General features: G+C 37.4%; 1 protein-coding gene across 2 annotated transcripts in view; it reads right to left on the minus strand.

The window, feature by feature from the left end:
* Window positions 1-4,076: 4,076 nt before the first annotated feature.
* pax2b (paired box 2b) overlaps window positions 4,077-15,229 on the minus strand; it is a 29,923-nt gene continuing 18,770 nt past the window's right edge. The window contains exons 8-10 of one of the 2 annotated variants that reach the window (XM_013911666.1): window positions 9,272-9,373; window positions 7,238-7,324; window positions 4,077-5,939 (exon numbers count right to left, since the gene is read on the minus strand). In XM_013911666.1, coding sequence (XP_013767120.1) covers window positions 5,818-5,939; window positions 7,238-7,324; window positions 9,272-9,373 — 311 coding nt within the window. In that variant the 3' untranslated portion in view covers window positions 4,077-5,817. Of the gene's footprint in view, window positions 5,959-7,237; window positions 7,325-9,271; window positions 9,374-15,229 lie in introns of both variants that reach the window. The other variant, XM_013911667.1, reaches the window with a different exon arrangement.

The following is a 15,229-nucleotide window of genomic DNA, read 5'->3' on the forward strand; positions in this document are numbered from 1 at the left end:
CTCTCAAATTGTTAGATTCAGAAGAAATACAGAAGATAACCCTTTATAGACTGTTGACAGACAGACAGTATAATATTTTAATTCTTACCTAAATTAATGTGACTTATCAGCACAGTATGGCAGCTAAGCTATTAGCTGTAGTGTTTTGTTTGTCTATTCTTTATAAGGTCAAAGGATTTATTCAATTTCCAAACATTTTAAACTCCCCTAAGAAGCTAACAGGTTTTTTTTTATATAGCAATGTAAAGCTTTCTTGTATAGATATGTCTAATGTCAGATATTTATATAAGTCATTTTATTTCTGTCCTCACAATTGTTTATCTGCCTGGCCATTAGGCTAGAATTTCTTGAAAAATATGTAATAAATACATAAAATGTCCTTACACATTAGATCTCATGTAAGTAAAGATCAGGACATCTAATAAAAAAGAATCAGTCACAAGACAATATGCTATCCAGGCAAATTATCCAATATATAACAATGGTATTCTGAATTTCATGCCATCAGCCTGTTTAGAAAATTTGGCAAAGTGTTACCAAAGTGTTACATCCTCAATAATTAAAGATTGTTGATGTTGATTGAATCTTTATGTTGAACATGTTGAAAAAGTACAACAAAATAGAATTAAAAGAGACAAATGAACAAAGCAAAAATATCTTTATTATCCCCAAGGGACACCATTAAGAAAAATGAAATAAATAGACAATAAATATGCACAAGTAAACACAAAATGTAGTTTGTAAATTAATGTATTTGTTACTAAGTGGAAAAGGGGGAAAAGGGTCCTGTATAAAAACGTGATTGCCCCCTAAACTGAAAAACTTGTTGGGCCACACTTAGCAACAAAAACTGCTAAGGGTGGCATTTGCAGTTACTGGCAATGAGTCTTTTGCAGTGTTGTGGAAGAATTTCAACCTACTCATCTTTGCAGAATTGTTGTAATTCAGTCACATTTGAGGGTTTCGAGCATGAACTGCCTTTTTAAAGTCATGTCACAGCATCTCAATCGGATTCAGGTTAGGACTTTGATTAGGCCACTCTGAAGTCTTCATTTTGTTTTTCTTAAGCCATTCAGAAGTGGACTTGCTGGTGTGTTTTGGATCATTGTCCTGTTGCAGAACCTAAGTGCAATTCAGTTTTATGGCCAGACTTTCTCCTTTAGGATGTTTTAGTAGACACCAGAATTCATGGTTTCACAGGTCTTCCAGGTCCCAAGGCATCAAAATAGCCCCAGACCATTACACTACTGCCACCATATTTTATTATTTGTATGATGTTTCTTTTCTGAAATGCTGTGTTAGTCTTATTCCTGATTCCTCAAACCGTCTAAAAAGTTCAAGTTTTTGTCTTGTGAGTCTACAGAATATTTTTCCAGATGTCTTGGGGATCATCAGGCAAATGTGAGATGAATGTTCCTTTTGGTGGTTTTGTCCTTGTACTCTCCCACGGATGCCATTTTTGCCCAGCCTCTTTCTTATTGTTGAATCGTGAACTCTGACCTTAAATGAGACATGTGATGCCTGCAGTTCTTTACTCTTTACTGGGTTCTTCTGTGACCTCCTGGATGTGTCATTAATGTGCTCTTAAAGCACCTTTTGTAGGCTGGTCACTCCTGGAAAGGTTCACCACTGTTCCATGTTTTCTCCCTTTGTGTATGATGGCTCTGACTGTGGTTAACTGGAGTCCCAAGCCTTAAAATGTTTTTTTTTAACCCTTTCCCAACAGATAGATGTCAGTGACTTTATTTCTCAGGTGTTTCTTTAAATCATGGCATGATGTGTTGCTTTTTGAGATCTTTTAGCCCACTTCTTTTGTCAGGCAGCTTCTATGTAAGTGATTTCTTGATTCAACAGGTCTGCCAGTAATCAGGCTTGAGTGTGTTTAGTGAAACTGAACTCAGCTTTCCAAAAAATGTGGTTAATCACAGTCAATTCATGATTTAACAAGAGGGACAATTACTTTTCACATAGGACCAGGTAAGTTTAGATAACTCCCCGAATCAATAAAATCATCATTTAAAAATGTCATTTTGTGTTTACTCGGGTTATCTTTGTCTAATATTGCATTTTTATGACGATCTGAAACATGTATGTGGGACAAATATGCAAAACAGGAAGGGGCAAAAACTTTTTCACAACACCGTTTAAAGCATATATGTGGCATAGAGTATCTGCAGGCAAATGGATGTAATTTAAACTCCTTTAATGAGTGTGGCTAGGATCAGCCAGAAAAGGCGGCACCTTCTTCAAAGTTCTCACTTGATACAGGTGAGTACAATCATTCAGGGTCACACAGATGGCCACCCCTCCCTGACTTAAGAATATGGTGGTTTGTGTAATGGCTTTGGCATTATACAGCAAAATAATGCACCCCTGTGACCTTCCAGATAAAAACAATCCATCAGACTACATCAGAAGACATCAAGCCAGGATCAGTGTTGTGAATCCTCTCAAACCTTCCTGCTAAAATGTGAAGTTGAATACAAAAATGAATAAAAACAAGCTGCGCAAAAGTTTTTGCATCCTCTAAATGTGGGAAAAACATATTTGGTAATGTGCCTACTGTATTATCATAACTCCTCTGTTTAGCCACTGAGGGGACCAGTTGCTGCAGTTTTGAAAGCCAAATGTTTCCTCATTTTGCATCTCAAGGTTCTAGATGTCCGTGCTCTATATTTTGTCTCATAATGTGACAAATGTTTTTAATGGATGACTCGTTCGGATAGCAGGAAGACCAGTCATCCACCTTTCTGCCGAGCAGTCATGCTGTTGCACAAGCAAAAGTGCTTGGAATTGTTATCCTGAATTGAGAAAGGCTTTCTCTGAAGAAAATCCTTGTGTGTATAGAGCAGCACATGTTGGTCCTAAACCTGCATATATCATTCAGTATCATTGTGGATTTCTCATATATTCTGCACATTGTTTGTGTTCCTTTCCTTTCCTGTTAATCAAACATTCATGATTTAGATTTTTAAATATTTATTTGCCATATCATTCTGCCTGCATCCTAAATGATCTCATGCTCATATATGTTTACTTCTTTGTGTGGTCAACTACAGACTTAAAATGAATTATTTTTTCGTAAGTAATAAAATTTCTCAATTTCAACTTTTGATATATTGTGATTTTGAATTTAATAAAGGGGTAAAATTAGCTGCAAATAAACACACTTTGACAGTGAGTCTGACAATACATAATGTTTAAACACTCATAAATATATTCAGTTTTCTTTTTCTTATTTCACGGCTTTTTTCAGTATTTCTATAAAAAACGTTGGAGTTTACCAACTTTGAATTCAACTTTACTTACTTAATATGTTTTGGGACACCTGTATATAATGGTAGATTAAATTTATCTATACATTCAGTCTCATAGACCTTTTTAATAATTCATCATATACATATATATTTACATATATATGTTATAATTTTAACAAAGAACTGCAATAGTATATAGAGCTTTAAGGATTCTTGTACAACTTATATTTTTGTAGATAGATAGTAATTAGGTATAGTCTATTTGATACTTCATATTTATTTTCACATCTGTATGCCTTATTCTTATAGCTTTCTATTTTATTTTATTTGTTATACTTTATTGTAGTTGCACACCAGGGGTCAGGGGTAATTTTGATTGTCATTTTGATCCTGTTTATGTACATGCAGAATTGACAATAAAGCTGACTTTGACTTTGACTTAGACGTTGACCATAATTTCACAAAATTTATATGAATGGACTGAAATGCAGCCCTAAAATAATTAAGTAAAGAGAAGCTATACTTAATTGCTTACTTTTGAAATGTATCAAATACATTTAAAATGATCTTGTCATTTTTCATTAAATTTAGCTTGTACAAATGAGGATTTTAATCACTTTGTTTTGTTCTAGTAAATGCACAAATATAAAAAAAAACAGTGAAAAACTTTCAAACATGATTTTCTTTTTTGCGTGAAGTGATAAAAAATAGAAAAATATGAAATCCTCCCATTTAAGAAGATCTAACCAGTCAATTTTTTGTCTTTTGTCTTTATGTGTAAATGCAATGATTATACGAGACAACCCGCAGGTCCTTTTGCGTAAAAGATTTCAGACACTTTTATTATTGTACAAGTGATATCAGCATAATGAAAGTGATAATACCCATGAACATGAAAGACATTTTTTCTTACTGTATTTACAGAGAAGTGTCTTCACATCACACACAAAGAATGCTTCTACAAAATGAACAATTTGTAAATAACATAACATTAAATAAACTCCACCTACCTTTAGGTTTACAGCTGAATATGCATATGATGACCATCTCTGCACTGCATAGAATTTATACATATACTTTTCCTCATGAACAATGCGGGTTTTTTTCCTAATAATAATAACAATAATAACAATAATACTGCTCTCGTGATGCATATAGGCGGCCTGTAAATAAACATTAATGAGAACTAAGTCTTTGGCAAATGCAAATACATTCACTTGACAGATGAAGAAACCATCATTCCAGCTTGATTCAAACAAATGACTTGGCCTGAAACATGTTGGAGGGGGAGGAGGGGGCTAAAGTTAGGAAGGAGCATGTTTAAGGCATTTAGCTGAAAACGTCGCCCTGCTTTTTGATTTTATTGGAGTCATCAGAATCATCTTATCAGCGTGAATCTGAACGCTTCAGTTATCAGACTAGACAAATGATGATAGTGTTTTTACTTGGGATGGCTGTTATATCCTTTTTTTGTGGTTGAATGCCAAAGACTTAATCAACTTAAATAGAAATGTAAGCTGTGAGAACATAGTATAGTGCACGCCAAGGCAGTGACATGATGGGCCTTGAAATACAAGATTAACTGTAAGTGCCTTTTGGACTTACAGCCGGTTTTGTGAAATAAAGCAAAGATGCATGTCAGTTTTCTGCATAATAACGCTCCAGTGTTGCAAACCTCCAAAATAGTGCAAAATTAACAACAACAAAAAAAAAAACACAACAAACGTTTTGCCTGATGACCTCTTGAATCCTGACAAATAAGACATAGTGAAACACTAGCCAAGCAGTCTGCAGTTGAGTCATTACGAATTATAAAAATGAAATAAAAAAATCATTTTAAGAATATATTTACTAGTTTCTCGAAGTCTTGCAAATAGCGGGCCATGGTGCTATATAGTCATGGCTCCATCTATTTTCAAACGGATGTTTCTTTATTTATTTCATTTTCATTTTTACATCTTGATTGTGTATCACAGAGAACATGTCCTAATCTTCTCATGGCATCAAAAGCGATCGATTTACTCATGCTGGATGTTCAGTCGGTGACTGTTCAAATGGATAAAATCAACATTAGGCTGCCACAGCCTGCACGTGTTGCTGCTAATCTCCTCCGATCTCTCTGCACTGCCGTTTGAATCGAGAGGGAGACAAATTGGAAAAGTGGGGAAAAAAGGCTGCTGCTACATTTTAAGCTCTGGACAGTGTCCCTGCTGAGAGCCATCAAGAAAAAGGAATGTACAGTATTGATCCATGATGGGATGAAACTGTGGTACTGCTAAAGGGGGAAAGAATTCTTGACTTTTCTTTTCTTTTTTAGAGTCTTTTTCCTTTTATTTTATTTGTTAAATCACTGCATTTAGCCACAAGTTTTATCATGTGTGTAGCAACTTTCCCTGTCCGTGATGATGTCTTGGAGATTAAGTTTGGCTTTGATGGTCCAACAAAGCTGTGATGAGAGAGGACTGAAGTTGTCACAAATCCCAAAAACCGTTTAGTTTCTTTTTGTGTGAGCCAGGAATATTTTATGCGCAGTTGCTCAGTGTCCAGTGGACCATGCCGCTCACACCGGGGCAATATGGAGGCTGAGGCCATGGTCCTGCAGGTTGATTTGGTTTCCATGGTAACTAGTGACGGTCATAGGCAGTGGCAGCAGTGGGAGGGGCGGAGCCTCTCGATGCGGCACTATAATAATAAGGGGAACCTGAAAGTTAACAGAAGAACGAACCATTTGAAACAACAAATACAGTTTTCACTGCCATTTACCAAATATGTTAATATTCATATTATAATGTGTAATAATAGGTTTCATCATTCAAGTCACATCACACTAACCATTTACTAAGACCTGTCCCCCACATTTATTGTTTTTACCACCTGCCAAGGTTTCCATACTGAAACTTTTGCATCAATGTTAGACCAGCAAAATTAGGATTTTCCTTTAAAGTTTACTTAAATGTTGTTTACTTAACTAGCTATAAACAACTAAGAAAGGTTGCATCTTATGCATTTCACATTTTTTATGCTTTCTAAATTTTTAATTTAATTTAAATTTGAATCTGCAAATGCTGTAATCAAAAAAGAGACCCGCTAAAGCTACATGTCACAGACAAAAGGTCACCTATTGGATGTAGAAGACATGACAGGAAGAATTTTTTTTGTTTTTAGTATAGCAATATCAGCAAAATGATTACCCAACTGTTGTCCTAACATAATTTTTCAAATATAACACTTTAACATTTAGGATCGTAGAAGGATGTTCAAGGGGACCTATTGTGCCCATTTCTAGCTCTTTAATTTCTATTATTGCACTCTACTAGAGTAGTTTTGCATGATTCTCTGTTCAAATTAGTCTTTATTTCTCTGCTACTGGGCCTTAATTCATCTACAGTCTGAAACCAGATTTTTAACTCCTGTCCCTTTAAGACCACCATCCCGATAAGACAGCTGTCTCCTGATTGGCTGCAACTTGCAAACAGAAGGTTTGAAGAGCAGGTGGGTGGGGCTCGTGTGTTGACAACCAGGGACAGGATCATCATATTAGGAATATCCTGGTTGTACATATCCAAAACTGCCTTAAACTCAGGATTTAGAGCAGTGTAGTCTGAGCTATTAAACATACTCTAACCTTGTTATTGGAAACATATAAGAATCCGTCATTGGAATAATGTAGAAATGACAGAAAATAGTAGGTCAGTTTTAAGGATTAGCTCAAGCTTTACTTGGGCAAGATAATACAAAATAACACTTGCAATACATATCTATTTTAATACAGGTGGTGCTTAAATAAAACACAAAACACCACCTCAAATGCACTAAAGCACTAAAAAGAAAGTATTGCTCTTGTTAGCGCTCCAGCTGTAATGCTTTGGGATGTATAAATATCCTAAGACTTCCATGTCTGCAAGGCTACAACTGGACTATCGCTGATCTAGTAAATGGTCAATTAATCATTCTCATCAAGTTTCTCACTCTCTACTCACTTAGTAATGCTGGGTTGCTGAATCGCCAGGCTTCATTGTAGGTTGTGTACTGTGGATGACTGTAGGGGTTCCCCGAAAACTCACTCCCTGCAAAACAAAAACAACAAATCAATTAGCATTTCAATGCATCAAACCATTACCCCCTTCACATGCAGTCATTTCTCGTCATTCAAAACAGGATGCAATTTGTGGGTGGAAATGATAGTCATCGATGTGAGACCAGTCAAGCAAGTAATTTATTTCTTTTTCATTTCACTTAAGTTATGCAACACTGAACAATACAGGATGTGACACTGAAGGCGGCTTTTCCCTGTCCCATTTATGGATATCAACCCATTCTTCTTCCTCCAGTATATTCCAAAGCAGTCTAATAAATACAGAGTGGTAATAAACAGTTTCATGCATACGTTTTTGATATGCTGCAATAAATCCTGCAGCCTTTCTTGGAGGAGTTTTAACATCTCCAGTCTCAAAGCCCTCTGGTCTAAACTCTGATGTTTCTTGCAACAGAAGTACCTTGGAGCATGTCAGTGAGCACTGCTGCTGGTTCAACACGTTTCTTTCTTTTACGAGATAATAAAGGCCAGATTTTATATGGAGCTGGTGAGAAATGGCTTTGCTTTAACAGTGTTTTGTGCCTGTCACTAAATCTTAGTGGTTGTGTATAGGATGAATCAGTTGTAACACAAAACCACAAGCCATGGGATTAAGGTCCTCATCTTTTGCTTGGTGCCACATAGGAACAAATGGAAAGTAAAAGTATGTTTGACTTGTCTCTTTTCCACCCACATGATTTAACAGTTTTATTAGCTGAAATCAAAAAAGTAAATCTGGGCTGCGCTACCGCCCAGGGCTCCCACATCACCCTTTGTTTTTACTGCTGCTTTGGCTATTATGGCATCAAGCTTTTGAAGAAGAATATGGAAAAATGTATACAATATATGTATTTTTATTGTCTCTATATTTTCAATATTTTCAAAAATAAACTACTATTTTAAAAATAATGTGCTAAATAATATAATAAATAATTTATAAATAAATAATAAATAATCTAGCAACATAGCATTACATGTAAGCCATTCAGTTCTAAGAATACCACAAATTTTATTTTACCCACTGTTACATTAAAGCAGGGCTAGATATGGATGATGCGATGTAATTTGGGTGTACCTACCCTTTAAGAAATACCCTTACCCTTTACAAAAGCATTTGTTTAGTGCTTTGAGGACTAAGTTACCACTAGGTTTTATGAAATGCTCCTTTTTAGTCTACCTTCAAATCACAAAACAACAACAAATGGAAAATAAATGCAACCTCCTTGGCTGAGAATATACTCAAAAATGTCATGGTAGCCCTTTATAATGGAAGAAAAAGGAACAGCCAGAGTCTGTGATGGGGTGCCTGATTGGTAAATGATATGCTAACACAATGCACACTTGACTGATTTCCTTGTCCATGTGGTTTAATCACGTCAAAGCAAAATGCTGGCTGTGCTTTGCTGAAAACGTGTGCCTCGATGCTGGAGCTGGAGAAGCGTATAAAGCCCTGCACCAAAACTGCATCTTTGCCCTGTTCCTGGCAGTGAAACACAAACCTGACCTCCTCAGAGAGACAATGATTTGAATATTTACTGGGCTCTCATGCCTCTGCCTTTTGACCCTTAACTGTTTGCTGTGAACCTGAACTGCAGGTTAAGTAGAGGAGAGTAAAGGATATGCTCTGGAGCTCAGAGGCTGGGGAGGGCTGCTGGTGCTGTTTATCGAGGCTGCTGAGAACGGCCACCAGAGGAGATGATGAGCCAACAGAACCGGGAAGATGAGAAGAAAGAGAGTTTGACCATGCTCTTCCCTTTCTTTGATCACCTACTCAGCTTGTCTGATCCAATCATATGCACACATAATATAAGAATATGTGAATCCCTTATTCTACAGGTCAATATTCATTTAAATATTATACATCTTCTACAAATGTTTTGAGGGCAACGCCAACTGTTAAATAACCCCTAATGAAAATATAAAACACTTCATCTCTTACCAGGAACCATTCCAGCGAGTGTGGAGGTTGGGTAGCTGCCCTGGCCTGTAGGGGGAACGTGAGGGGGATACCCAGGTAAGGTTGTGTTGGCCATATCCCGACCTGCCGAGAGAAAACAAAACAAACAGAAAGAAAACTCAGGTGTGATCTAGAAAATCTTCTGTTTAAGATTGGTGACGCTGTAACTTACAAATGAATCCTTAACACTTGAGTGAAAAGAAACATTTCTATCTTTAAAGCAAGAAGCAAAGTATTCTTTTTTTAGGCTTGGAGAATTGAAAATCTGAACTTTTTTATATTCTGCTTGAGTTTCTGCTTTCAGAGTCTGATATTATCAAACAAAATATGTAGAATCTGAATCTGCTGAGCAAATAAGTAGCTGTTCCTGCAAAATAAAGGTTGGTAAAAGCAAACTCAAGTGCGGTTAGCCACTTTCACCTCTGCTTTCAGCCTCCCATCCTCAAAAATGCAAATGTGCAATTACACAAAACAACCATTACCCCCTGTTTCTGTGGACGTCATGACTCACCACCATCACCACAAGTCAGTCAGTACAAAACTCCAAATTTCAGTTACCAGAAAGCATCAGCCTGCCTCTAATAGGTGAACTAAAAACAAACTAACAGCTGCTGCTTCCAATCAACCGAATCCTAGTCACGTATATATGTCTCCTCATTAAACAATTCAAACTTGTCTAAATATGGCAGCCTTTAGTAAACCCCAGAAGTCTCCTCTCTTTTCTGTAGTGGCTGTAAAGGCAGAGCACGCAGGCCCCTCCGCAGAGCGTCACCCGTCTGGCTGCAGATATTCAGCTCTGTAATTGAGAGTGACGGTTGGGCTGTCCTCGTTGGCCACAGGGACATTCGGACTACGGCACGTAACCCCATTTACCACAGTGGCTGGGGTAAGAGAGGCCCCTGCTATATTGTCAACTGTGAGGGTCACTTAGACTCAAAGGGAAAAATCATTTCCCACTGGAGCTTTAATGAGGAAGTACAGGATAAAATGCACCGTAACACCAGAGGACAACAGTTGTTCGTGTTGTTGGTGTTACAAAAAAAAAAGAAAAGAAAATTATAGTCTGGCACCAGATTCAAATCCAAGTTTACTTTTTCATCTTATGAGGCAAAAAGTGTTTACTGGTAAATGCTGTTTTCCCTCAAACAATGTTTTTGACTCTGCAGCGCCGCTATGCATGATTTGTCTCACTTTTAATGTCTGTGACTCTGTACCTCTAACAAAATAAGAGGATATGCAAAGCAATAACTATATAATAGAATAAAACAATCAACAACAACAACAACAACAACAAAGTACTGCCAGTAAGCATAAGACACAGAAAACATATATATACTGGATTAAAAGAATAATGGAACAAACACATTATTTGTTTATTTTGAGGATGTGGGAATGATACTTTTGGCTAATGATGTACCACTACTACAAGCTGGCAGCAATACTGGCTATGCCGAGGGATGTGGGGGCCAGGGACTGAAAAGGTTGGTGGTAAAACTGGCAGAAACACGGTGGCAGGCCCACAAGGCCAAGATCTGCCAGAGAGGACCAGGAGGACGAGGGTTAGGAGTAAAAGAAGCCATGGAAGCTTTGAATGGCTTCTATTTAACGCAAAGAGTGCATGGAGAGTTGAGGCTCTCTTTGTTTGTTTTTTGGTAAAATAGGAACCAATACAAAGGATTAACAGCAGCTGACACTGCTTTCATTGTTTTCTCACTCAACTACAGTGCTGCACTTGAATATGATGTATACAACAGTATTTATTCAGTGATTAAAATCATCTCCAGGCTGACCTGCTGGCCCGCTTTACTTAAAATATACTGTAACTCATATAATCCATGCTAACTCCCGAAAAAGACTCTTATGTATAATATTAATGTTATGATACATTTTTGTGTTGTTATTGTGAACATCAGTGGAAATTCTAACTGCAAAAAACAAACAAACAAACAACAAAACCCCCAAAACAAAACAAAAATACCAATCTTAATCAAGGTTTTCAGCTCCATCATCAATTGAACCCTTAAAATGCGAATATTAATTTAAAAAAAATAGTTTTTTTTGTCTGAAATTGTCACTCGATGACACAAATTTGCCACTCTGTTGTTCAGCAGAAAAAAGATTTATTCACAGGTTTGTTCAAAGATACAATGTAAACCACAAGGCTGTAAAATAGTACATGAAAGGCAAATATCAACTTACTTGTGAAGCAAATTTGCTCTAAAAACACTCCCCCCCCCCCCCCCCCCAAAAAAAAGAACTTTTTCATTTGTGATCACAAATTGTCTGATAAAGAAACGATTAAATCTTATGTCCAACAACTGTTCCCTATTGTTTGCAAATCTCCACACTGATCGTTGTATTGTACGAGGGTCTGCTGAGATTTATCTTCTGCTTAAAGCGCTGAAACTCAAGGGCTGCAGAGTTAAAGAGCTTTATAGAAAAGAGTGAGGTCATGCTGGACCTTTCATTTATAATAAGAATTAGTTAGCCACAAGCCAGTGCACATGAGTCAAAGGGAGCCGTGGGAGTACTGTAGGTGGGGGGTCCAGCAGGGTTGAGGCCATTGTGTATGTGTGTGTGTGCGTGTGTGTGTGTAGACACTGGTAACTATTGTCTAGCTGTCTCCCTAAACAATGACACTATCTTTTCTTCATTATTATTGCAGCAGCTACAGCTTCCTCATATGTTTAATAAAAGTAAATACTCTAATCTCTCCATTAGCTTCTGAAAAATATAATCACCACAAGATCTGTTTTTGCTTGCAGTTTTAATTTATTTTCTTCAGAAATAATAGCATACTGCAGTTCAATTCGGCTTCTTTTATGCTGGATGAAGTCACGGCTGTACTGTAGTCATCGACAGGCACTTTATATTTTAAATAACCAAGCAAGACTAGATAACTCAGTTTTATGAAAGCTGATTTTACTAAAAGTTTGGATGAAGGAGTCATTATATTTTTCCTCGTGTGACGCTGCTTCCAATCTGGGATATTATTGGTATATTTCTGAATTAAAAAAAATGTGTCCAACTGAAACTGGAAATGAACATTATTGGGGTAGTAAATTTGCATGAAGTAAGTGTAACTACATCAAAAAAATAAAATAAACAAAACAAAATCACTAAACAAATTAAAAAAAAAAAGGATTTGATTTTGTTTAGTCAATTCATCAATATTGGACCTAAAACTGATCAGGTCAATCAGATCAGTGAAACAATACTTTCAGCATAACCCTCATGGAAACTTCAGCCTTCATTTCCTCTCAAAAAAGTGTCAATTTTGCCATAATTTTGCTTAGCGATTAGAATAAATGAATAAAAGAAGGACTTTAACATGCAAAACAGGAAAGGTTTAGCCATTAAAAAACAGTTAATAAAGGTGTTTTAAAGGTATGTTTGCCAAGCTTCTGCGCTGATAACCGCCTGTGCCGAATCCTGCTTTTGTATATTCCAGGATGCAGTTGGCAGTGACTGCCAGAAGCTCTGTTACTGTTGCTTTATGTCCCCTTTAAAACCCTCTTTCAGTGAGGCACCGATTCGGAGAACTCTCTGTACAGCAATGATAGCCTCATTAGCTGCTTCCTAGCCTTTGTTGTTTTTGCAACAGAGATGTGTGTCCAGATTCTCATTAAAAGATGGCTTTCTTTATATTGTCTGTTTCCTCTGACAGTCCCCTTAGATTGAACGCCAGCAAATCGAGCTATTTATTTCCCCCTGTCCTCTTTTTTTTCCTTTCTTTCGCTGCAAAAATCAATTCAAAGATTTTTTGGTTCGCTGTTACAAAAGCCTGTTGATTTCTGTCTTCATTTGAGAAGCAGCTCGAGCTGGGAATACTGTGTTATATTTCATAAACAGAGGATTTCTTGTGAACATATTTGAACCCCCCAAAAAAGCAAACTTTGAAGTACACAGAGTGACTGAAAACATATATTATTATAGCAATAAAACCCGTGGGTTTTATCTGAACCCACAACCAGACACATTATGCACTAACAACTACTCAATTTCTTAAAACACAAAGGGAAAACCGGGGTGACCTTCTTGTTATTTGGCACAAGAACAAAGTCATTTGTGAATTACTCTTTTGCTTGCAAGAGTATTAAATTTACCATGACAGGGACACCTTCATGTTTGCTACAACAACAACCAAAAATCTTTGACCTCCATTTTCTAGGCTATATGCAGAATGGGGCAATTTATCACGAGCCAAAAAATCTCAGCACCCTAATTAATTACAACTAAGTAAAGAATGTTTGGAGAGCCAAATTGCTTTAATTCCCCGAACACCGGCTGAAAGTCATTCATTATCAAATGTGTGCTCAAAGGTTAGTTTGCTTTTCTGAAGATGAAATAAGCATTAATTTCGGAGCCCGCATTTTCCCCTGTGGGAAGACACGGGAGCGATTTGTCACGAGGCCACACATCACTGATGGCAGGTTCACTGTCTGATCATTGCTCGCTGCTCACTGGACAACGGCAGGTCTTGACGCTTTCTGTGTAGTTCACCCTGAGAGCACTCGCTCAGCTAAAGTGTGGCTAGTTGTGTTTGCTGGATGAGGTTTTGTTTAATAGCAGGAAGGTATAAAAGGGGTGTACAGAAGCAGCTGCTTGAGTAGGAGAGGTGTCATTGACACAGGGGCTTTAAGCCATTGGAGGCCTCCATTAACAGGCCCAGCAGGGAATATGTTTAAAGAGTCTTCAGTATGCGGCCAATGAGCGGAGATGTGTAAAACTCCCACTGAACGCTCATGGGAATTTTAAGAGGGCTCTTAAGTCTGAAGCAGCATCAAGAAAACAGGTGGGCTCTGGCTAATTTCAGGAAATACAGAAACGCTCTATAGAAATAGTGGACAATTGGCCGTATCAAGACCATCTCTCCATTTATTTCTCAAAATACACACAAAAAAAGTTCCGAACTCCTCCCTCCGCTATTCACAAATTCACCCACGGCTCACACTATTTGAATTTTAAGCAGTTCGACTGAAAAAGAATAAGAAGCACTTGAGATGAAATCCATCTCTCGAAGGGAATTCATCAAAGAAATTACTTCCCATATCAACAATAGAAATTACCTCACAATATGCAATTGTCCTATCCACATATTCATGGAACCCTTTGGTGTTTTTATGGGGTAAGAGGGACTATTTAGCAGGTAATACAGCATTAATGTGGAGGAAAGGGAGAGAAAAAAAGTGTTTTAATGGAAGTGGCTTCTTGCCTCTGAATTTCGATGATGTGCACAATGCCCTTAAATCCCTTTCTTATTTGAGCCTGCTTTGCAGGTACTTTTGAGCCTTAATAGGATAAGCAGAGGACACAAAAGATTTCTATCTCTGAAGTCTTTCAGTTCACTGAGAATCCCGATCTCTGGCAATGAGCACTTCATGAATCATTCATTTTTAATAGATTATGCAAATTCCAGGACATAAAATCAACAAGATCAATAACTGCAGGCATTTTAATTGGTGTTCAAAAACACATTTTTAAGCACGAACATAATCTGCAGTTCTTTCCCGCGTAAAGACACAATTAATTTGAAATTGGATCTCAGCCTAAATACTGCAGATAATTTGCCACTTTTTGCAAGGCTTAAAATTCCTCTGGTGAGCTTATCGCTGGCAAGTAAACTGTAATACTCAGCCATTAGAGAGACCACACACCTGAATATCACCTATTATCCACACAGGCAGGCACTGGGGGGAAAACCAAGCAGAAGAGCCACTAACCAAATAGTAATTACCAAGTGGAAGTCAGAGCCATGTTTGTTCCATTAGTTTGACCTCTGTACGCTTTATTCCTGAGATCTTCCAACATGGAAGGGCGCAGAAAAAACTTATTTACTAATACAAAATCAAGTCGAGTCAGGTGCTTTCCACACACACACACACACACACACACACACACACACACACACACACACACACACACACACACACACACACA

The sequence above is a fragment of the Pundamilia nyererei genome, unplaced genomic scaffold, assembly GCF_000239375.1.
Source record: "Pundamilia nyererei isolate P.nyererei 1_Seehausen unplaced genomic scaffold, PunNye1.0 scaffold00069, whole genome shotgun sequence".
NCBI classification, from domain to species: domain Eukaryota; kingdom Metazoa; phylum Chordata; class Actinopteri; order Cichliformes; family Cichlidae; genus Pundamilia; species Pundamilia nyererei.